Source organism: Myotis davidii, unplaced genomic scaffold (genome assembly GCF_000327345.1).
Source record: "Myotis davidii unplaced genomic scaffold, ASM32734v1 scaffold1476, whole genome shotgun sequence".
Lineage (NCBI taxonomy): Eukaryota > Metazoa > Chordata > Mammalia > Chiroptera > Vespertilionidae > Myotis > Myotis davidii.
In genome coordinates this window covers 479,589-502,856 of record NW_006287253.1, presented here as the reverse complement: position 1 = coordinate 502,856, position 23,268 = coordinate 479,589, and the positions used below count along the sequence as shown (strand labels likewise).

The following is a 23,268-nucleotide window of genomic DNA, read 5'->3' as shown; positions in this document are numbered from 1 at the left end:
TGAGGGTGCAGGGGAGTGTGGGGTGAGCAGGCCACGCCCAGAGTGGCCCAGGCCTGGCTGGGCTGGACAGGCAGCAGGGGCCTGGGGCAGGGTCCAGGGGGGCCAGAGCTCTGCCGAGGCTGCCGTGAGGCCACGGGAGTTCGTGCCCCGCCCTCAACGCAGCCGCTCGGCTTCCAGGAGACAACCACAACATCGACAGCGTCATCTACAAGTGGAACCCGCGGACGCGCCTGTTCGAGGCCAACCAGACCATCGCCACCTCCGGCGCCTACGACTGGGAGTTCTTCACGGTGGGGCCCTACTCCTTCTTGGTGGTGGCCAACGCCTTCAACGGCACGTCCACCAAGGTGCACTCCCACCTGTACGTCTGGCTGGTCGGCTCCTTCCGGCTCTTCCAGTCTTTCCTGGTAAGGAACGGCACTGCGCCCTGTGCCCCCAGGGCCTACCTGATCCCATACAGCGCCTGGTGATGCCGGTCAGGGGCCCCAGCCAGGACCAGTGCCGGTCGGTCAGGACCTTCACCCCTGTGCCTCCACCCCAGGTGCCTCCCCCCGTCCCTGAATAAGGCTCAGGCTGAGTCGTGTTGCACACGGCAGCCTTCCCCAGAAGAGCCTGGGGAGCCCTAACCTGAGAGGAGGGGTGCGCTGGCTCGGCTGTCCCTCTGTCACAAAGGTGTCCGGGCTGCACCTGCTGCTCAGACTGGCCTCCTGACCCCCGCTGCCTGGCCACCCCTGGGTGTCAGGCTCCTGCCCTGGGGCAGGCAGACAGCTGACCGCTGACCTGGCCACATGTGGCGGGTCAGGGCAGCACTCTCCACGTTCCCTCAGACCTCGAGGTCCCTCAGCTGGTCCCGGTCGCCATGGGCTGGTTAGCAGGACCTGTGATCAGGCTGCAGGAGTATTTATTAGGGTGGGACCGCACGTGTCCCAGAAGGCTGTGACGTGGACCATGACAGGAGCACAGGGGCAGGGCGGGGCGTGCACGTGCCCATCGCGGGGCAGGAGCTGCGGCCCCGGGCGAGGGAGGTGGCAGCACCATCTGGAAGCTGTGGAGGCTTCTAAAGCACATTCAGGAAGCCGAATTCACGAGAGCTGTTGACTGGACCAGTGAGGCCGGGAAGAGCCAGCATGAGTCCAAGGTTAATAATCAGGGTGCTGTTTCCCAGGTGGGGTGGGGGGATTCGCTGGGGGAAGCAGGACTGGGGTGAGGCGTCATTCTTTTTCTTGTTTTGTTTTTAAATATATTTTTATTGATTTCAGGGAGGAGGTGAGAGGGAGAGAGAGACAGAAACATCAATGATGAGAGAGAATCACTGATCGGCTGCATCCTGCATGACCCCTCCTGGGGGTCGAACCTGCAACCTGGGCCTGTGCCCTGACCTCTGGTTCATAGGTTGACGCTCACCCCCTGAGCCACACTGGCAGGGCCGAGGCATTGTCCTTGAGCAGTGACGGCGTCCAGGCTCTCTGAGCAGCGGCCTCACAAAGCTCCATGCCAAGAGCTTAACCTACTTCTTCGGGGGATGGGGTGTGGACAGCTGGGGGTGTCGCTGGAAGGATGTGGACCTGGTTTCTGAAAACAGGTCATCGTATGCACACAGCCGCACTATGAAGTAACTTTTTTAAAAATATATTTTTATTGATTTCAGGGAGGAGGGGAGAGGGAGAGAGAGACAGAAACATCAATGATGAGAGAGAATCACTGATCGGCTGCATCCTGCATGACCCCTCCTGGGGGTCGAGCCTGCAACATGCCCTGACCTCTGGTTCATAGGTTGGCGCTCACCCCCTGAGCCACACTGGCAGGGCTGAGGCATTGTCCTTGAGCAGTGACAGCGTCCAAGCTTGCTGAGTAGGGGTCTCACAAAGCTCCATGCCAAGAGCTTAACCTACTTCTTCGGGGGGATGGGGTGTGGACAGCTGGGGGTGTCGCTGGAAGGATATGGACCTGGTTTCTGAAAACAGGTCATCGTATGCACACAGCTGCCCTACAAAGTAACTTTCTTTAAAATATATTTTTATTGATTTCAGAGAGGAAGTGAGAGGGAAAAAGAGATAGAAACATCAATGATGAGAGAGAATCACTGATTAGCTGCCTCCCGCACGACCCACACTGGGGGGCACATGTGCCCCAATCAGGAATCGAACCATGACCTCCTGGTTCATAGGTTGACACTCAACCACTGAGCCCTGCTGTCTGGGCTGTGAGGTAACTTCTGCCACTCGCCCCCTCTTACTCTCGGGAAACGGAGGCTCAGGAGTTATCGGACTTGCTCTCGACAGAACTTGGATTGGAACCCAGCTGTGCCGTTGCTTTATTCAGCGTCGGGCAGGGTCTTTCTCGAATGCTCCTTATGGTCATTGCTGTGGTGCCTAAGCACGCGGAGACTCGGGGACACAGCGCAGCCGTCCTGTGAGAGGAGGAGGTGCTGGGGGCGTGTGTGCTGGTCTGAAAGGGCCCAGCAATGGGCTGGCCAGGGTCTGCCCAGGGGGACGGGATCTCTGACTGGAATTAGCCTGAGGAGGTGCAAACGCGTCTGGGTTAGGTGGGGGCAGGACAAGGCTGCGGTGGGAAAGCAGGTTCCCAAGGACGCCCGACTGGACTAGCGGGGACAGAATGAGAATGTGGCCTGGAGCCGCAGGGCAAGGGCCGCGTGGAGGCCGGGCAGGTGTGCAGGCGACAGGCCGACAGCTGTGTGTGTGGACACTCCGTGGGCTCTAAGTTAGTTGCATGCGTCACCGAGGCCCCGTGGTGCCTGGGAAGCGGGCGGGATGGCAGCGCCCAGGTGAGCAGTGAGGTGAGCGGTGAGCATGCCGCCCAGGAGGGGTTGGGGCTGTGCAGCTGCAGCTCGGCACCCTGGGAGCTTGGGGAGGTGGGCGGTCTGGAAGGGATTTGAGTCGTATAGAAGGAGGGACAATCGTAGGAACCGGAGACTTCGTTCTGGAAGAAGACTCGGGTGATGGTTTCCACGTCTCCAGCAGGCGCGCTGGGGCCGGAGCAGAGCTCTGTGGTGTCCTGGGAGCAGGGCCGCAGCCTGGCACAGAGGGGCAGCTGGTGGCTTTGGTCAACCGGGCCAGGTCCTTGGCAGGGCCAGACCCTTGTGTGATGTGGGGGCGCCTCCTGTGGTGGGCTGGGCGTCATTCTGGAGATTGCCATCCTACGGCTACCTACACGGTGATCCTAAATCACCTACATTTGAACAGAAAGGTGCAATACGACAAAAGGCCGATTTCGGAAGGTCTTCCTTACAGTACGTCTCCCAGAAGCCCCAGGTCCCAGGACACGCCTGCCAGCGGCAAATCCAGCCACAGCCTTCCTCACACTCAACAGACTCAGACAACTCAGGGTGCCCGGGGGTCGGACAGGAGACCTGAGACACGGAGGCTAAAGTGCACACACAGACCCTCGCAGGGAGAAACTGAGCTAGTTCCCGAAGCAGAAGAGGATTCTCACAAATTGTCATTGTCACCCTGGCTGGTGTGGCTCAGTGGCTAGAGAGTCAACCCATGGACTGAGGGTCCGAGTTTGAGTCTGGTCAAGGGCACACACTAACAGAAAGGTGCAATACGACAAAAGGCCGATTTCGGAAGGTCTTCCTTACAGCACGTCTCCCAGGGCCAGTTTCTCCCTGTGAGGTTCTGTGTGTGCACTTTAGCCTCCGTGTCTCAGGTCTCCTGTCCGACCCCCGGGCACCCTGAGTTGTCTGAGTCTGTTGAGTGTGAGGGTGCGGGAGGCAACCAATCGATGTCTCTCTCTCTTTCCCCCCTCCCCCGCTCTTTCCACTCTCTCTAAAAAGCAATAGAAGAGGACTCCCCAGCAATCCGAGTGAGGATTAACAAAACAAAAAAAGGGCCAGGACAAGACGCTGAAGGGAAGGCAGGAGGAGGGGTCCGGAAGGTGGTTACAGGACCCACCCGTGGGATGTCGATGACGGCAGACAAGCCGGCCTGGAGGAGGTGGCCACTGCATTTTCAGGTGGCATCTGTGAGCCAGCTCAGTCTGTGCCCATTCCGGGACAGGGGCATCCTCAGAAGGGAGGCGGAGGCAGAGGGCAGAGACGGGCCAGCTGCACGGAGGTGAAGGCCCGTCCCTGCGATGCGACCCTAAGGAGCGTGGGCCGAGGGCAGGGGAGAAGCATCCGGGAGCAGGTGGTGGGAGCAGGACTCTGTGGCCATGAGGGAGGTCTCTAGCTCTAGGGCAGAGCTGTCCCAGGAGCCAGAACTCGGGCTGCTCGGATGGACGCCCAGGGCACTGCGGCCGCCCAAGCTCTGAGGGCACCCACCAGCTTTGCCCCCTGCCTGAAGGCCTCCTCCTCTTACAAGCCGCATCTGTTCACACCTCGCAATAATTCCTCCAACTCCACAGAACTCCACTTTCCTGTTTTGCCAGCATTTTTGTATTGTGTTTAGGTCCTTTCAAGCCTTGGAGATGCCTCGATGTGTTTACTGTTTGGTGTGGAGTTTGGTGTGACCGTGAGCTTTGAAGCAGGAGAGGCAGGGTGCTCAGAGACGTGTCGGGGGAAGAGGTGCTGGCATCGCAGGAGCCCTTCACAGGGTTCGGGGAGCAGGTTTGGGCCCTGTTTGCAGAGCTGTGCACCCTGCCCTCGCTGGGAGGAGCGGCAGTGGGTCTGGGTGACGCGGAGCTGCTGCTCCTGGGGAATCCGGGCACGCAGGGCTTTGGGTCCAGATGTGAGTGGAGGCTGGCTGCCCACCCACCAGGGACTCCAGGATCCTCCCTCCAGGGGGCAGAAACCCAGGCCCCAGACACTTGTCCTCATCATCTGTGGTCAAAGGAGCCCTGAGCTGGGCAGGTCCAGGAGGGAACGGCTCTGGGCACGGAGCCCAGCCTCCGGCTGCTGGGGTGTCTGCTCCCTGAGTGAAGGCTGTGGGGTTGTGGGGCTGTGATCACGTGATCAAATGGAGGCCCACGTGGAGGGGGCGGGGATGAGGAGGGGAAATGGTAAGGGCGGGGAGAGGGGCACCGCTGACCAAGGTTCTGGGTTCAGGGTTTGCTGCCTTGGGAGGTGGGGCTGATGGCTAAGTCCCTGGTGGACCTGAGGACCCAGAGCTGGGGAGGCTTGGGGCAGAGGGTGGCTGAGTGCCCAGGGCCCCCCGAGAGAGGGTCAGTGATGGAGGGAGCGTTGAGCCAGGCAGGTGGATGGGACGCATGGAGCTGCTGCACAGAGTGGCCAGCGGGTGTGCAGGTGGCGGGGAAGCTGTGGGTTTGTTGGAAACTGTCTCCACCAAGAATGTAAATGTCCAGAAGCAAATGAAAAGAAAGAAACAGGCAAGAAAGTTGGTTAAGATCCACCTCTGTAAGGAGGGTGGCGTGAGAGAGCACCCCCCTGTGGTCCCCACGCCCAGGAGGGACCTGGGAGGGGCCGGGCTCAATTCAAGAGGGTGCTTTCTCCTGTGACTTCCGCTGGCTCTGGGAGGCAGGAGCTGACAGTGTCCCCACCCACCCTGCCCTCTCCCAGGCACTACCACCCCCTTGGTTCTCTGCTCCATCCAAGCTGGAACCTGAGGACCTCCTTGCCCACACTGGTCCGATGACCCCGGGAGCCCACCTACCCTCGAGGGGGGCTGTCAGGGGCTCCCGGGGCTCCAGGCAGCACCATCACCCCAAGAGGTGCTCCCAAGCCCCCGGGCACCATGCCAGGCTGGCAGGGCAGGGCAGGGCTCCGGGGGAATTCCCTTGGAAGGAGGGAAGGAGGGGACAGCCCAGCCCAGCCCAGCAGGTGCCTCAGGCCGGTGCAGCCCCAGGCAGCCTCAGACCTGCTTCCCAGTGCGGGGAGCCCAGCCTCTGGCCCAGGGTGCAGGTGATGGCCCCGCTCTGGGGGGCTCCTGGCAGCCACACTGTGGGGATGAGGGGTCGCTGACAGTAGTGACTGTGACCCAGCCCGCCCCATGCAGGTCTCTGCTCGCCTATGGCCAGATAAGCTACAGAGCGCCTGTTCCATTTGAATTCTTGAGAAACAGGGAATGATTTTTTTAGTGAAAGCATGTCCTGAGTATTGCACGGGATACACAAGTCCTGGAAAATTGTTGTTTCTCTGAAATTCGCATGGAACGAAGCTCCTCGTATTTGCTGTATCGGCTCCACGCCCACCTGACACTCCTCCCTGCCTCCCGGAAGGCTGTGGCTGGATTTGCCGCTGGCAGGCGTTTCCTGGGACCTGGGGCTTCCGGTTGTGGCCTCTTCCCCTGCTGCCAGTGCCCCAGCACCCTCCCGGGTCCCCTTCTGTCACCTTGTGCTGGGGCTCAGGAGAAGGGAGCGGTCTGAGTCCAGGGGCTCAGAGCCCCACGAAGTCCTGGGGGAGATCCTCTCTTACAGCTCCTGGCCCCTGAACTGTGGGGGAGTGCCCGTGTGCACGCATGCATGCAGGAGTGTGTGCACAGGTGTGTGTACATGCAGGTGTGCGCACACCGGTATGTGCATTTCCTCGTGCACACGTGGGTGCTGTTTCCCATTGACATGGTCTCCCCAGCACAGGTCAGAGGATCTGGAATCTACTAGTAACAGTCTGACATCTCCTGTTGGGTTTCTGCGAAGTCACCGCCGCATGTGTGTGACTCTCCGCCCCGTGTGGGTCTGTAACTGTCGCTGTCTGTGAAGCAGCCACCGGGCGGGTGATGCTGAAGGCCCTGTGGCCCCCAGTGTCCGAGCCTGCTCAGAGGTCGTGGGGCGCCCCAGGGAAAGAAGGGTGCCACCTCCCGGAGCCGCGTGGAGGAGAGGACAGGCTGATCCAGAAAGGCCTTACCGAGCTCCTGGCCCCCGTGAGGGATCAGGGACCGCCAGGTGTCTGGTTCCGGTCCTTGTGCTAGTGAGTCCGCCTTCGGCTTAACCTTACTTGGCTCCGCTCCTCGGGACCGATCCAGACCTGTTTCTAGAACTCCTGGCTCCGAGCCCAGCTTAGGGGCCCCCGGGAATGTTCTCAGACAGCAGCTACCTGGGCTGGGCCGAGGCGGACAATGTCGCCCTCTGCTGGGCATGGGGACAAACACTGTCCCCTGCCACAGTGCCCTGCCAGGGTCTCCCTCTCTCACCCCGGGGCCTCTCCCTGCACCTGCCCCTCGCTCCCCAGGAAAATGCCTCCTTTCGTTTCTATCCTGCCCTCTCTCCAGAGCTCAGCCAGGGCCTGGATCTGGGTTTCTCTGGTCGTCTCCTCCCCCTGCACCAGCACCACCGTTAGGCCCGAGATGCTGGCCGTGAGCTGCACATCACCTCCCTCCTTGTGAGCCCCACATGCAAATCAGCTCATGCAGCTCGCGGTCGGGGGCACAGGCTCCACAGCCGGCCACTCGCGCCAAAGCCCAGCCCTGCTGACCCCGCACACCTCAGCCTCGAGGGTGACAAGTGATTTAGGAGCAACAGTGTGCACGGGAGCCCAGAGATGGGGCTGTGGGGAGACCCAAAGGAGAACCTCGGGCAGGAACAGCTCATAGTGAGAAGCACAAGAGGCACCTACAGGTTGCTTCAGAGTTCAGGGCCAGACTGGAGGAAGCAGGGAGGGCTCCCTGGAAGAGGTGTGGTAGCAGCTAGACCTTGAAGGAAGGGCAGCTCTGGGGCTTGGGGGAGTGGGTGGCACAGATGGCTAAGAAGCAGTCACCCCAGATGTGGCACCGTTCAGGTACAGGCACAACTGGCACTCATGTTTGTAAAGGGAGTGAGAGTCGCCGCCTTGGGAAATTGAGCGAATCCAGGCTGGAGAGCGGAGACCTTGCCCAACGTGCTCGGCGGGGTGTGTGTGTGTGTGTGTGTGTGTGTGTGTGTGTATGTGTGTGTCTGTGTGTATGTGTGTGTGGCGTCACTTGGCGGCTCCTGCCGTCTCTGTTCACGAGTGTGCCCTGCCCTCCTCTCCTTCCCTCCCAGACATTTGGCGCCGCGGACTGGGAAGTCTTCCATATTGGAGACAGGATCTTTCTCGCTGTTGCCAACAGTCACAGCTACGATGTGGAAATGCAAGTGCAAAATGACTCCTACGTCATCAACTCGGTCATCTACGAGCTGAACATCACCGCGCAGACATTCGTCAAGTTCCAGGAGATCCCGACCTGCAGGTATGGCTGGGTGGGAGGGAGAGGCCGGCCGGGCACAGCATCGGGTCGGCCAACAGCGACCTTCCCCACTGCGCCCCCCACCGAGCCCACCCTGAGGAGGCGGCAGGCCCAGCCTCAGGCACGGTCCCCAAAGCCACACATGGGGGCCACCAGCACGGAAGGCTGCCCGCATCCCTCGTCGGTGGGACGTGGCCTCACTCCTGCATGTTGCGAGGCTCCTCCAGGGCCAGTGGAGGAATTTGGTGGCTCATGTTTATCATCTTGACTCAAATTCCTTTGAAACAGTGTGGTTCATTTGTATTAAGTTCACAGGTAGGTGCAACCATCACCACAGGTGATTTTAGGACATCACATGCCTGGGAAAGAAGCCCCTGCCTTTCACTGTCACCCCTCCCCCAGGTCCCCAGCCCCGGGCACCACCAGTCGGCTGCTGGTCCCTGCGGACCCCCTGTGGTGGACATACACACAAGAACACGCGTCATGCTGCGTTCCTTGTGTGGCCAAATGATAGGCATCATGTGGACAGGCCACATTTCACTCGCCCAGTTGTCCGTTGATGCACAAGGAGGTCATTTCCACCTTTTGGCTAAATGCAGTTGTTCTAAAGAATTAAAAAAAAACCTCAGAGGATAGTCAGGGTAACTGCTGTCACGCTGCCTCGAGCGGAGCAGGGCGCCACCCCGCCCACGGTCTTCCTCCCGGCGAGGCCCGGTGGCCTCCGCGGTGCACGGGGTGCGGGCTGTGAATGGTTGCTGCTCACGGCTTTCCCACGGGTCTTGGTTTCAGAACCCAGTTACTATTGGAGGAACAACTCACGTGGAACGACACCACTGACCCTTCCCAGGGCCACGCCTCTCAGGCCACTCCTCAGTGAGCACAGCTGTGGCCTCCACTTTGGGGCTGAATCCTAAGTGGCCGTGGCTGGAAGGGGCCAAGACGTGATCCTGGCCAATGGGAGAAGGAAGGTGTGAGGTGCACCAGGGTCCCCGCCGGCCTCAGCCATCCCTGCATGCCCCCAGTACCTCCTAGACACCCCCTCACTCCCGGGGTCCTGCCTGAGCACCCTGCTCTAGGCCAGAGCTCTCAGTCCCCACCGGGAGGGAACCTGCAGTGAGTCCACCAGACAGGAGGCCCTCTGCTGCCCGACCAGGCCTCAGCCCGAGGCCACCAGACACAGACTCACTGGCCGGGCCTTGGCGTCTGACTGACTAGTGTGTGGTTGCAGCCTCAGTTTCCTCACCTGTAAAGTGGGCACAGGGCCTGCAGTCACCAGAGAGGTGATGGTGGGGCCTCCCGGAGGGACAGGGTTCTGGGTGATCTCCCAGGAAGTTATCTGCCAGAGCCCTCAGAACGGACCGAGTCCGTGCACAGGCTCATCCTTAGCCGATTCAGGAGCTTCTCGACTAAGAATGCACGTGACCGTTTGCAGCAAGAAACACAGCTTCCCAGTGTAGGGGCGTTTCAATGTGGGCACCTTATTGGTGCCCGGGAAGGAGTGGGAAGGGGAGGGCGGATGGCAACTTTCCTCACGTTTCCACCTCCAGGGCGCTGCCAGCCCTTAGGAATGCCCCTGAGCTTGGCACTTTTCTGATTACATCAACCTCTTCAAGGCGAAAGACTTTGTGCCCGTTTCTTAGCAACACCGTTCACACTTGCAACCCAAGTGTCCATCAACGGGTGAAGGGATTAGCAACTGTAGATAGTATTCAGCCTTAACGAGGAATGAAATTCCAACAAGGCTGCCGTATGGGAAAACCTAGAGGACAAGATGCTGAGTGAAATAAGCCAGGCACACACACAGCCTGGAACGTTCCGGAGATGGATGGTGGTGGTGGTTGCACAACACTGTGAATGTGCTTAATGCCACTGAGCTGTGCACTTACAAGTGACTAAAATGAGCCCTGCTGGAGTGCTGTCGGTTGAGCGTCGTCCCATGCACCAAAAGGTTGCCGGTTCAACTCCCAGCCAGGCCCATACCTGGGTTGCAGGTTTGATGCCTGGATGGCAACCCATCGATGTTTCTCCTCTCTCTCTCTCTCTCTCTCTCTCTCTCTCCCTCTCCCTCTCTAAGCACATCCTTGGGTGAGGATTTTTAAAAATTGTTAAAATTTTATATGTATTTTACTACAATTAAAAACAGTTTTTTAATTTCAAGTGAATGACTAAACTCCCTGTGTAGTTGAGAAAATAACTCCCTTCGGGCCTGGCCCCTCCTCTGTGGGTTTGGGGTGGGGCCTGGGCCCCAAGTTCTGGGATTAGGAGAACTGGCTGGAAACCAGCATCCAAGCTCTGGGGTACCTCAGGCTCCGTGCCCTAGTGCCTGTCCCCTAACATTGCCCCCTAGTGCCTGTCCCCTAATGTTGGCCCCTAATGCTGTCCCCTTGTTCCCGCAGCGCCCTGGATTGGGAGTTCTTCTCAGTGGGCGAAGATTACTTCTTGGTGGTTGCCAACTCCTTTGACGGAAATACCTTCTCAGTAAACAGTATTATTTACAGGTAAACAGCTGGGGAAGGCGGCACCCTTCTCCCCACCTGGTTCACCTGGGGTAGACTCCCCTTCCCTGCCCAGTCCCGGTCATGCCCTGGGTCAGCCGGGTGACCCCAGTCAGGCCGATGCTCACACATCCTTGAGCCTGGCCGGGTGCAGTGTGCAGACACAGGATTCTATCACGTTCCCGCCCGGGACGCCGCAGGTCTCCCCACGTGTCACGCACCTTCGGGAACAGGTCACGTCCTCACACGGGCACAGCGCCACCCTTGCTCCGTTCACTCTGGCTGTTGCTCACATATTGTCAGCACAGCACTTGTGTTTTCCGGTCCCGTTTCGGCTGCTTTTTGTGACAATTTCTGTGTCTAGCCACCCGGCCAAACGACCAAACGGTCAACTCTGACTGTTTTTTGGAGCCAAGGCGCATGGGAGTCCTGAGAACTCAACTGCCTCTGTGAATACCAGCCACTTGGCTTCTTTCCTGCTCACGTTTTCACTGTTTGCCTGGTGTCCCAGTAGCTGGAACCCGGAGACCCGTGAGGCCAGCAGTGCACCCGCTGACACGGTGAGCGCAGGCTCAGGCCGCGGGGCCGAGCAGGATGGGCCCGGGCCGAGGCCGCTGGTCCCGTGGGCCCGCATTCCTCCGTGGGCGCCTGGCTCTTCTCAGTTAATCTGTTGACGCAATGACTTCTGAGCGGTTTCCTCAAATTCCTGGGACCAGTGCCACTGGGTCCTATGTAATTACTTACTATGCCAGTGGCTACCAATTGTTTCGGAATGATTTAAGAGCTTTGCGTCTTATTAGCAACTGAAATTGCTCTGTGGTTTTCTTCTGGGGCCGTACCTCTACCCAGGTTGAGGTGGAGCCTGACTTAATAGGTGCCCGCTACCAAGTTTCCCACCCACGCCTCTGGGCAGGAAGCGCTTCAATAGTGGGATTTAGCTATTTCCTTTGTGATTAGGTCACACCGCGTCCTAAAGCCACCTGGGCCAGGTCCCTTCTCCAGCGTCTCCCGTGGTCATTGGCGTAATCAGGTTTTCCGTCTCTTCTTGAGACAATTTTGGTCATCTATGTTTTACTAGGAAAATCAACTTTCTTTAGGCTTTCTAATTTTTTTTTTCTTTTGCTGTAGAGTGTTCAAAATGACAGCATAATTTTAAAATTAATTAAATTTGGTAAGACTAAACTTTCAAACATGGCCAAGAAAAATTGGAAGAATAAAAACAGCGAAGGAGGCGCTGACGGCGTGCCAGGAAAGCCGTGTGGCTTTTCTGAAATAAACCTCTAGGGGGGATGTAATACACTCCACGAGAAAGCCAATAATTACGGCCATTTAATGTGATAAATGTTGTATCTCGATTCAATGAAAAAGGATGCATTACTTAGTAAAATAATTTGTATATCATTTTCTGTCCATCTGGAAGAAAATAAAGCTCTATTCCTGCTTCATATTATATAGAAAAATAAGTTTAATGAGGATTAGGCCTCTAAATGTAAAAAAATTGAACTATAGAAATATTAGGAAAAAGCTAAGATGATTTTTTTATAACCACAAAGTTGTACAAGAAGACATGGCGCTCTCCTTCAACAAGGTTGGAAATAGGTCACCTGGCTGGCTACCTACCTTTAAAAGTTTTAAATGGAAAAAGACATCCTATTCAAAATCAAAAGACAAACTTTACCACACTTACGACAGAAAAGGAAACCCCTACAAAGTAATAAAATATTTTTTTAATTCAGAAAAATGGGCAAAATATTATGAACAGGAATTTTCAGATGAAAACAATGAAAGATGTGAATAAACATTGGACGTTGTTATTCTCAAAGCAGGAGGATGACACATTCTCTTTCCTGCATTCTTCTGGGAGTGGTGCTTGGAAGTGAGGGGCCTGGGGGGAGGGCGGAACCCCGGCCCTTTCCCATCAGGACAGGGACCGCCGGCCTTTCTGGAAAGTAGTCTGGAAAAATAACAAAATTAAAACAACTCCTGCCTTTGAACCCGGCACCCGCTGTGAGAGCATCACCGTACAAAAGTTGGAGCCACCTGTCGGTAAATCCCTTTTGAAGGCAAAACCCAGAAGCCGCTGACGGCATGAGCAGCGGGCCATGGGCCGGGTTCCGGGTCCAAACTGGGGGGCAGGGAGGTGCAGAGCAGTGTGCGGGGAGCAGTGTCTGGGTGGATATGAGGAGCTGCAGGGTGGAGGACAGGGCAGGTCCCCCCCCAGGCCTCAGTTTCCCCCTTTGCCGGCTCCTCATCTAGCTCTCTGAGAGTATAACCCGGCAGCTGTGCCGCCCGGGAACATGTGGCCCCTCCGTGCTGTGCACAGGGGGGAGGCGGGGGGAGGCCTGGGGAAGAGCACGGAGGGCCAGGCTGCCCACTGGGTGCGGCAGGAGCCGGGGAGTCGCAGCCTGGACGTGCGGGCAGCTTCTCCCCGCCCTGCCAGCCGCCCGGCACAGACCGCCCGCCCGAGGCTGACGTGTCTCTCCCGCAGGTGGCAGGGGTACGAAGGCTTCGTGGCTGTGCACAGCCTCCCGACCTTCGGCTGCCGGGACTGGGAGACCTTCCGCACCACGGCCGGCTCCTACCTCGTCTACTCCAGCGCCAAGGAGCCCCTCTCCCGGGTGCTGAAGCTCAGGACAGGGTGACGGGCCTGGCCCCCGGGAACAGGACCCACCTCACTGCACCCCGGAGCCCCCCGAGAAGCCTGGGACCTCTGGGGAGATGCTCCTCGCCTCCAGAGCTGCCGTCTCGCTGTCCTGGCCCTCCCCCAACTGGAGACGTCGGTCACCTCTCTGGCCTGGTGCCCCGCGTGGACAGATGCCGGCGGCTCGTGGGTGTTCTCCCGGAAACCAGAGCTGCCCTGAGGGGGTGTCGCTTTACAGGAAAGTTCATACAACTGTTTACCTCACACTCAGAAGCCGGTCACCTTCCCTGCAGCGTCAGTTTGGGGCCTGGCCACGCGGCCCTGGTTGTCGAGCCCAGACGGGGAGCAGGCGTGAGGCTGTCCTACACGTTCATGCAGCTATTTATTGTACGTTGTCTACACTGAAATATATTTATGACTCTTTACACAGAGCAGGGCTGCGTCTGCGTGTTTCTGGGGGCCTCCGCTCTCCGTGAGCACATCCTGGGGCCTCGCTCTGCCACCAAAGCAGAGGATCCCTCAGGTCCCTAGTCACCAGTGCCATCGGGGGACACCTCTCCTCCACGGAGCTGCTTCCTGCGGCCTCAGTTTACCCCTCACTGCAGCTGGTGGGTGTGCAGGATGGACTGGCTGCTCCTCGGGGCCCGTGCTCCCTTGGTTCCGCCTTAACACCCCGAACCCTCCACCAGGGGGCCTTCTGCCTCCCTGGGATGCTGCTGGGGTGACAGGACACCCTGGGAACCTGGAGGGGAAGGGAGGAGGGGAGGGGCCGGCACCACCCAGGCCTCGGGCACCAGCTTTGCTGGGGAGGCCGCGGGGTCCACGTGGAGTCAGGAGACCACCGGTGGTCGCAAGGCCAGGCCCGTCCCACTGTCCGCGCCGCCTGCCCTGGGAGGCGACTGCCTCAGGAGGGATGTGGGAGCCGGAGCTGAGCAGCAGGGAGGCCCCACGCTGGGGTGAACGCTCTGCCGTTTCCTCCTTAAAGCTCTCAGTGATTTTTGCCCAAGGTCACACAGCCAGGGCCCAGTGGCGGCTCCGGCCCCGGAGCCCTGGCTCCCCGTGGTCAGTTCCCCATGAGGACAGGGTGGGCGCCCCACGCCCAGGGAGGAGGTCTACACTGCGTCCAATCAGATCGAGGGTTTCCAGGTCCTAAGCAGGGCCCTTCTGACTTCTAAAGGCTGAGATTTTTCTAGAGCCTCCTCCATGCCTTGGGGAGGGTGGGGCTGACCCCAGACAAGGATGTCCCCTCCCCAAGGAGAAGAGCAAAGGGCAGGGGTGGGGGCGGGGAGAGGTCTGGGGCCAGGCCAGGGGACCTGAGAGAGAGAAGTCCCGGCACCTGCACTCCCTGGAATCCCACAGGCATGGACCTTCCCCCACTCCCACCCCCGGACACACTCAGTCATTATTTTGGAGAAGGAAGATATGCCCTTCACACCAAGTCAGGCCCCACTGCAGCAGCCCCTGTGTCCCTGCGAGACCCCACACCTCTGCTGTCGCTGTCCCTTAGGCCTGGCAGTGTCCCTGTCCTGGGCAGCCAGGGCCCCAGAGTGTTTAGTCCCCCCCACCTGCCACTTCCCAATCCCTGAGCCTCAATGTGCCCCTGGGGGAGGGGCCAGCTGGGCACTGCCCATGACCTCCAAGCACCCCCCCCCTTCACAGCTTCTCTCTCTGGGTAACCCAGACATCCAGTTTTCTCTCTGCCCTAAGGGTGTCACTACAGGGTCTGGCTCACCACAGGGACAGGGTAGGAGAGTGGGGGGGTGGGAGGATTGGCGCCCAGAGAGGAAGGAGGCAGGCACACGGGTCCCCAGCACAGCAGGGAGCCACCAGGACCCTGCCGCAGACTTCCTCCGCAAGCCACCGGTGCCACCTCGCCTCAGCACAATATCCCATCTCTTCTACTGGGCGGAAACAAAACCCACACATCAAGGCTTGTTTAGATTATGAACACAAACAGGAGAAGGGAAATGCAGAGAACACTGAAATATTTACATCTTTTCTAGTAAGGCGGCCTGGTTTTTGTCCGGCTGATAAACGGGTCGCAGGGCAGCCTGCGGCGGTTGCACGGGAATTTGCGTATGGCTTGTCTTTCTGACAAGCGTGTTGTGTTTCCTGTGCAAGAGTCCCCACTCCGCTGAGCTGGGCACCTTTGTAAATCCACGGGGGGTCTTCTCAACAGTCTCCACTGAGATAAATAGCAAAGCCTTTAAGGACATCTCAGCACAAATTGTATTTTTATTTGGGGTGGCTCCTTCGAGGTCGCGGTTTCTGGAGAAAGGTTGTCCACAGCAATGTTTGCATCTGCTCCTGACTTCCGGGGCTCCCCCTGAACCCTGAAAAGGCCAAGCACGGCCAGATGTGCGGAGCGGCCCCTGTTCCATCGGTCCTGCCAACCCTGGGCGTTTGTCTCACAATCTGCCAGCTTGGGAAGTGGAGGGCTGCCTGCAAGCTTCCCTTGTTCTCACCGTGGCCATCGCTCCTGGTGTCGGGGGCTGGGCTTTTCCTGTAGCGCCCGTTAACTTTGCCACCACCAATACCCTGCCCTCCGCCACACACACACACACACACACACACACAATGCCAGTCAAAATCCCAAAGCTTGCCCTTTTTAAAAAATATATATTTTTTATTGATTTCAGAGAGGAAGGGTGAGGGAGAGAGATCTGGAAACATCAATGATGAGAGAGAATCATTGATCAGCTGCCTCCTGCATGCCCCCTACTGGGGACTGAGCCTGCAACCCAGGCATCAACCCAGGCCCGGAAACAAACCCGGGACCCTTCAGTCTGCAGGCCCGATGCTCTATCCACTGAGCCAAACCAGCTAGGGCCCAAAGCTTGCCTTTTTAATTAATGAAGTGATCCACGGAGCATTTCAAAGAATTAATAGGCGGGGGGGGGGAGGGGGGGGAGACTTTGAAAAAATGAGGGAAAGCTTGGCCTCCAGGTATTAAATTCTACTAACATTAAACCATTCAACCTGGTATTGGCATAATTTGGTAAAGTTAAAGTTACAGATATTGGAAAGCAAAAGAATAGAACCCCCACCCCCGCCCCCAATTTGGAGGAAACGCTTTACCTTTCTAAAGGTAAGACAATGGGAGAAAATGAAAGGGAAGGTGGAGATGACAGATAGATGGTTTCATACCCGTCCAGCATATACTGTTACGTTAATACACAAGTAAGTGGAGGTGAGACACCAGCACGCCCGGGGCTCAATTCACGCAGTCGGTCCTCAGGGTCTGAGGAGCTCTAACGAACACGGGACCCAATGCCCCACTCGGGACCCAGAGCAGAGGGCGTGGGCAAACTTCCCAACAGAAGACATCCCAGCGATGAAAACAGACTGAAGTTCTGACGAGTCACACCCACCGTCAAGAGTGAGTGCCGCAGCAGCAGGCATCGCCGGGCCGGCGGCCGCGGTGACCGGACCTGCCGGGTCCTTCCGGGGGCTGCTCAGCAGTTAAAACGGAGCCGGCACTTCCTCTAGGTTCGCGACAAGAATGAGTGGCTCGAGAAACCTCAGTCTTGGTGGCCTCGTTGTGACGTCCAGACCAACAGACTGATTTTTGAAGACGACCTCTCAGCCCAGGGCAAGGACAGGAAGCTTGGCGACCATTCTGAACCCTCGGTCCAGTGGCTTCTGCGGGGGCTACGGAGAGACCGCAAAGCACCCGGGAGCCGGGCGGGGGGCAGGGTCCAGCTGACCACCCGCAGGGCGACCCTCTGGTCAACACCACTAACTCCGAGATCTCCCACACAGGGACAGCAGGACCCGGCCCGGGCGTCCAGAAGTGGGCGCAGAGAGGGTGGCAGCTGAGCCAGAGACAGTGGGGGTGCTGAGGGCTCTCAGGGGCAGGACAGCAGGTGCCTGTCCAAGGCGGGCACCTCCAGCTCGCCCGGTGGATGGGGAGGGTGCCCTGGTGGGGCCTGGCAGGCCAGCACCTCAGAGCTGTGCTGGAGGGCCTGGCCTAGCTGCCCATCCTGCACACGGCCCCCTCGGGGAAGTCCAGTGCAGAGGTGACCGCTGCTCAGAGACGCCGCCAGGCCCTCACCACTGACCTTCCGGAGGTCTGAGTGTGTGCGGTGGGCAGGGGTGAAGGGAGGAGGGCGGCAGGGCTGAGCAAGCATTCTCATCAGATCCCTGCCCGGGGCTGGCCGGGAGGCGGGAGTGGCTGTGACTTAATGTGATAAGAGACTTCAGTGGCTGACAGCTCTGTCTCCTGACTGTCTGGGGGTTCCCCTGCCACAGTGACAAACGGTGAAAGAAGCGTCACCACGTCTGTATATAAATGCGCTGGTCTCCCTTCGGGGTTCTCTCCGCATCTTAACTGCTCCGCCTTCCTGCCCGGCTGCTGACGTCTGTCTGCTGTCCACTGCTGCCTGGAGCCTGTCACACCCCAGCTCAGCATTCACCAGCCCCTGGGACCTGGGACAAATCGTCTCACCGATCCATGCCTCAGTTTCCCCAGCCATAGGGCCAGCTGTTAACATGGCCTCTGGAACCCGCTTTCCAGCTGGGTGGCCGCTCTCCACCGACTCCCTGGTTTCTCCCTCCGCTGCATCTGCGGCCCTTCCTCCTCTCCCAGAGCCGCTGAGCTGGCCGGGAGGGTCAGCCCGGCGGCTGGTCACTCGGGGAAGCTCTCTCCACCTCTCTTTGCACAGAAAGCAGGCCAGCGTTGTCAGCTGCGCCTGGGAGGGGGGCCTGGTGGCCAACCCAGGTCCACTCCCTTTCCTGCCCGTGCTGTTGCCATGGTTACAGATGCAGCAACCCAGGGGCTCCAATGCAGCATCCCAGACTGAACTGTGAATCCGGCTGCCCTGCCTCCCGCGCGGGCCCCTCCTTGGTCTGGGGCTGAACCGAGGACTCACCTCCCGTGTTGGTGACGCTCCAAGGCTCGTGTTTCCTGAGTGAGAAGTCCCAGGCCCAGACGTCAGAGAGCGGATTCCAGCCCAGCTCTGCCCCAAACAAACCGCCTCCTGACTCGCCATCCCCCCTCCAGTCCTCACAGCCTCGGGTTGAAATGGAAATGTTCTTTACCTTGCCAGCCACTGTGAGCATCAGCCCCGGATGGGCTGTCCAGGGACTTCACGGCTGCTGCCCCCTCCCCAGTGGCCGGCCGGCCCGGGGCCACCCTGAGGCCTGAGGGCGGCTGCTGACCTTGCTGTGTCCCAGAGGGTGTGCGTTTGGCCTCACCCCTGACCCAGCCCCTCATGCCATGGGCTCGCAGGCCTGGCTCCGCTGCCCGGCCAGGTCTGCAGTTAGGGGAGGGGCGGGGGCCACAGAGGGGCAGACAACAGAATCCACTCCAGCCGATTTAAGCACAAGGAGGTTTATTGAGGGCTCAGCGAGGGGGGAGGACGGTGGAATCAGACTTTAGACGGAACTTCCAGGAGGACTCCCAGCGCCACTCCAGGCTGCTGCCATGGCCGGGAGCTGCCTCGAGTCCAGAACATTCCACCTCCCACAGCCTGTGCCAGCAGCCCTGCCTCCCCCAGGTAACTCAGTCCAGTATCAAAGTCCCTGCAAACGCTTCTGTTGAGGACCCGCTGCAGGAGAGCCAGTCAGCAGGCAGGGCCGGTGCCCAGCGCCCATGTGGGTGCCCAGGGGCCTCTGCTCACTACACCCCTCTACCCCATGAGGAACCCCAAAGTTGTCTGGCCTGGACCCCCAGGCCCTATGAAGAGCCTGTTATCTGGATGGCAAAGAGAGCTGGGGAATGGGCCGGCGGAGGCACCCCTTTTGCCATGTCACCACCATTGTCAACACTGGTCCCCTGGACGGGGCCAGCCTGACCCTGGCCTCTACAGATGTAAGATGGGGTCAAACACTGGAGCCAATGGGGTGGGGTGGGGTGGGGTGGGGAAGGCTGCATCAGCCTAAGGGCCCAGAGGGCACCCAGGGGCCCATACTCAATATGGCAGCAAAGAATGTGGGGGTGCAGGCAGGGCATCATCCTAAGGGGTTCCTTGAGGGAGAGGAAGGAGGGGAAGGGGGAGAAGAAAAAAGAAGAGGAGAGGGCTGTGCCCTGAAACTGTTCTCAGGCACCAGGGCTGGGAGCTCCATGAGCAGGGAGGAGCTGGGGGTCTTGGAGTTGAGGTCCTGGGGGTCTTCCTGGAGGGAGGTGTCCTCCCCTGGGAGACTCCATGAGGGGTGAAGAGCCCCAAAAGGCTGGAGGTGGGCAGCCCCTGACGGCTCTCGATGCAAGGGAGAGGGCCCTTGAGTGCTCTAGGTCCTCGCCCACTTCTCACCCACCTCCCCGTCCCCACAGGGTCCACACCAAGGGAAGGTGGCCTTGGGCAGGGGGCCAGCAAAGTGGTCGGGAGGGGGAAAGCCCACCTACTCTCCATGCACCCCCTGAAGAGCCACGTGTGGTGGCATTGGGCGCTGGCTGATTTGGGGGTAAGAGCAAATGGAGTCCCTCGCAGCAAGGAGGGGCCCTCCAAAGTGCTGAGGCTGGCGGCACCCACAAGAGGCCTTGCAGGACCCTGACACTCCCCTCTACCCCTGGGCCTGTGCTGCTCTCTTCCCCTGACCCCGGGGTCACAGCCATCAGGGAGGCCCACAGGTGAGTTCCTTGTGGGGTAGGACCCTGTCCCCACCAGTGCACATGGGATGGGGGGAGGGGACCCAGATCACCCAAGGAGGCTGTGTCCTGCCGGTCAGCCGGCAGCGGAGCCTACCTGCTCCACACAGCCTTTGTCACACACGTGGACAGACTTCTTGGCTTTAGTTGTCACTGGAAAGGTGGGCAGAGCTGTGGGCTGGCGGCCTGTGGAGCAGCAGGTGGCCATTGATGGCCGAGTCACCCTGCCTCCCACGGCCACTCTGGACAGTGAGCCCCTCTCTTTACCCTGCACATGCTGTGCACGCCCCCACCCCCACCCCGTGAACACGGGCGCAGCGCCTTAGGGTGTGGGAGGCATTGGGAACCTCTTGGCGGGTCCTTGTTTATGCACGTGACTGAGAAGTCACAGCCGCGTTCGGACGAGCCTCTCAGGTCTCTGTGCAGCGGCTGGGTCTCCGGATCGGCATGTAAATGCGACCCCACATTCGTTTCCCACGTCAAGTCACTCGGAACTTTCCAAGTACCAACCACCCGCCATCGTTCATCGCTTCTGAGCTTCTGCTTGATGAGGCTCCTGTCCTTTCTACATTCAGTTCCTAGCCATTTATCCCTATTTGCTTCCCCCCCCCAAAAAATATATTCCAAGTCGTGTAAAATATAAACACTCATACAAAAGACAGTAACATAAAACTGGGAAGATGAATCAGAGTCATAAAGGTGGAGGTAACGTCTGCCCTGGACGTGTAGCTATAGTATGAGAAAATCGAGCACTCAGTGAGCTCTGAGAGTCCTGGCAGCAAAGGTGGAGAGAGAGAGAAAGAGGGAGGGGGGAGGGAAGGGAGAGAGAGAGAGAGCGCGCTTGTTGGAGAAAAGGAGGAATCCCGTTGATTGGCCTTGAAACATCACTCATCGGTCCTGTCCTTTGAAAGGAGCTGCTTTAGGTGTTGGTGAGTAGAAAAGCAAGGCACTACGGCGACCATGATGACCGGCCTTCCCACGAGCCAGGCAGACCGCGTGGGACTTGGGCCGAGCTTGCCCTCGGGTTCCTCTCTGTGGTGTTTCAGTTTCAGGTTTTGGGGTTTTCCCCCTCTCGCCGGACTGAAATTTGGGTCCAAGTGTTATTCCTCACAGTCATTTGAGAATAAACATGGTTGTTCACTCCCTTCCCCCTCCTGGGCTCTCCTACTTGGCTCCGGACAGATGCTGTGGTCCAATGTGTTCAGGAACTACTAGGGGAGCAGAGGCGCGTCCGTTCCGCAGTGTGGGGTCACCTGTGTCTTCGACAGGTGAATCTGCACCCCAAACTCCACCGGGGATATCCGCAGTCATGGACACAAGCCCCTCCTTCTCTGAATGCGTTCGCTCCCACGGTGCCACACGGGAGAGGCCTGCGAGTGGAAGGGACATCTTAGAGGCAGCCTGGTTTTAAGTCCCGACTGGATCGTTTCCTGTGACATCACAGGCAAGTCAGTCTGTTCTCTAAGCTTCGTTTCTTCCTCCCTCAGCGGGTCTGATAGAGTCTCCTGGCTCGAAGGGCACTGGGGTGACTCAGTGCAATTGGAGGAAGTGTTTGATCAGAGTGTGCACTGCACAGAAGCAGCTGTGATACCACCTGGCCAGGGGGACACCAGGAGCGGGAGTCAGTCACCACCTGCCACAGAGTGATGGCCCTCAGCGGGCACTAGGATGCAGGGCTGAGGGGGTCCTTGGACACGGGGGTGCTGGGCAGGGACTTCAGGTACTCCAGGTGTCTCCTGGCATCCTCCTGGTTCTGACGCACATAGTACACGACGTAGGTGATCACCATGGCGAACCAGCCGAACATGGTGACCAGCATGGCCACGTCGGTGGTCTTGTGGTGGGTGCTGCAGAAGCTGACGCCGGCGTCCAGGGCCTGGATCAGCGGCTTCCCCACGTACTCCTCCTGCACGGAGGTGTGGCAGGCGATCTCGTCCACCGAGTCGGGGTCCAGCTTCAGCTCCCACAGGGCCTCCTGCAGGGCACACTCACAGTGCAGGGGGTTGTGGGACAGGCGGATCTTGGCGCTGAGCTTGCCCAGGGCGTCCTTGGGGATCCTGCGGATGCGATTGTGAGACAGGTCCAGCAGCCGCAGGCCGCCGGCCAGGCCCGAGAAGGCAGCGGGGCCGATGGTCTCGATGGCGTTCTGGGACAGGTCCAGCTCTCTCAGCTGGCTCAGGTGCTGGAAGGCTCCGTTGGGGACGCGGGCGATCTTGTTGGCGTCGAGCTTCAGGAACACGGCGTTGGCGGGGATGTCCTTGGGGATCTCCTGCAGGCCGCTTGCACTACAGTGGACGGCCACAGCCCCATCGTGGTCGGGGCACTGGCAGCTCTGCGGGCAGGAGGTGCCCAGGCGAAGGCAGAAGAGGAGGAGGAGGCAAGACCCTCCCATGGGGGCCGGCACGGACGAGAGGCTCTGCTTGCCCGTGGGGCCCATCCTGACCGCACCTGGGGGCAGACGGCGTGCTCCTCCAGCCCGGGGCTGTGGGCCTACATCCTTCCCCGCTTCCCTGGATGCTGCTTCCGATAGGGACATAAACTCTTGTCCTCGCCTGCCAGGAAAACGTGAAACAGAGGAGCAATGGGCATTGTCCACGGGGTTCAGCCGGCACCCAGGCACACTTTGACTTTGAGGAGATACCACAGGCAAACTGAAGCCTCTGACAGCTGGGGTCTCTCTAACTTATTTCTGGGGACTCCCAATGCCATCAGAAGAGCAAGAGCAGGCTCTACTGATCCCTGGTTGGGGGGAGGCACCCCTCAACATGGTGGGACAGCCCTGCCACCTAAGCTGGACACACCCTCTAGACACCCAGGGACCAGGGGCCTGGACAGCGCTGGGTGATGGCCGCCTGGCGTCCACCCTCTCCCAGCCCCTCAGGGTGGAAACAGGGAAGACTCAATGCAGAGCCCGAACCAACCCACAACCACCGGAACCAGCGGCTCATCACTCCCGGCCAGGCTCCTGCAGAAGCTTAGCACTTTGCTAATTGTGACAATCCTTAAAAATTAAAATAATGGATAAAGCTCTTCTCTGCCCGCCCTAACAGGAACAGCCACCCGGCACCTGCCCTGGGGTGGGCGCCTTTTATTTCCATTATGCTTGGGAAGGAAGGAAGAGGAGAACAGAGAAAAGCCAAGCCCTGGGCGCGCGCTGCGCTGGGGCGTGGAGTGGCGGGGCCGCGCGGGGCCTGGGCTGGAGGGGCTCGGACCCTGGGACCCCGAGACCCCCGGGACCCCCAGGAACTGGGAACCAAGGACGGGTAATAGACAGGGACGCGGTGTCCACACACCCGGAGGGGCGGGGGCTTTACCTGCGCGGCCGCGAACGGAGGCTGCTCTGCTCGAGGATCTTCGTGGCTCGAGCCCGACCCGGCGCCACACCCTGGCGCGGCGGGGACCCCAAGGCCGGCACCCAGGGCTGCCGGGGCTCTGCCTGCACTTCGCGGGCGGGGCCTGGGGGCGGGGCCTCGGCGAGGCGGGGCAGGG

At 59.4% G+C, this 23,268-nt stretch overlaps 2 protein-coding genes across 2 annotated transcripts in view; one reads left to right on the top strand and one right to left on the bottom strand.

Moving 5' to 3' along the window:
- Positions 1 to 13,624, top strand: part of TSPEAR (thrombospondin-type laminin G domain and EAR repeats) — a 111,465-nt gene extending 97,841 nt beyond the window's left edge. The window contains exons 10-13 of the mRNA XM_015560816.1: positions 178 to 407; positions 7,873 to 8,060; positions 10,454 to 10,555; positions 13,041 to 13,624. Coding sequence (XP_015416302.1) covers positions 178 to 407; positions 7,873 to 8,060; positions 10,454 to 10,555; positions 13,041 to 13,194 — 674 coding nt within the window. The 3' untranslated portion in view covers positions 13,195 to 13,624. The remainder of the gene's footprint in view (positions 1 to 177; positions 408 to 7,872; positions 8,061 to 10,453; positions 10,556 to 13,040) is intronic.
- A 4,885-nt stretch (positions 13,625 to 18,509) lies between these two features.
- LRRC3 (leucine rich repeat containing 3) lies at positions 18,510 to 22,366 on the bottom strand. Its single transcript, XM_015560833.1, has one exon. It carries the CDS (start codon positions 22,313 to 22,315, stop codon positions 21,443 to 21,445), a length of 873 nt encoding a protein of 290 aa, XP_015416319.1. The 5' UTR covers positions 22,316 to 22,366; the 3' UTR covers positions 18,510 to 21,442.
- Between the last annotated feature and the right edge of the window lie 902 nt (positions 22,367 to 23,268).

Bases quoted from the DNA above. Each gene is read 5' to 3' on its own strand.
- LRRC3 (XM_015560833.1), bottom strand. From the start codon at position 22,315: ATGTCCCTATCGGAAGCAGCATCCAGGGAAGCGGGGAAGGATGTAGGC.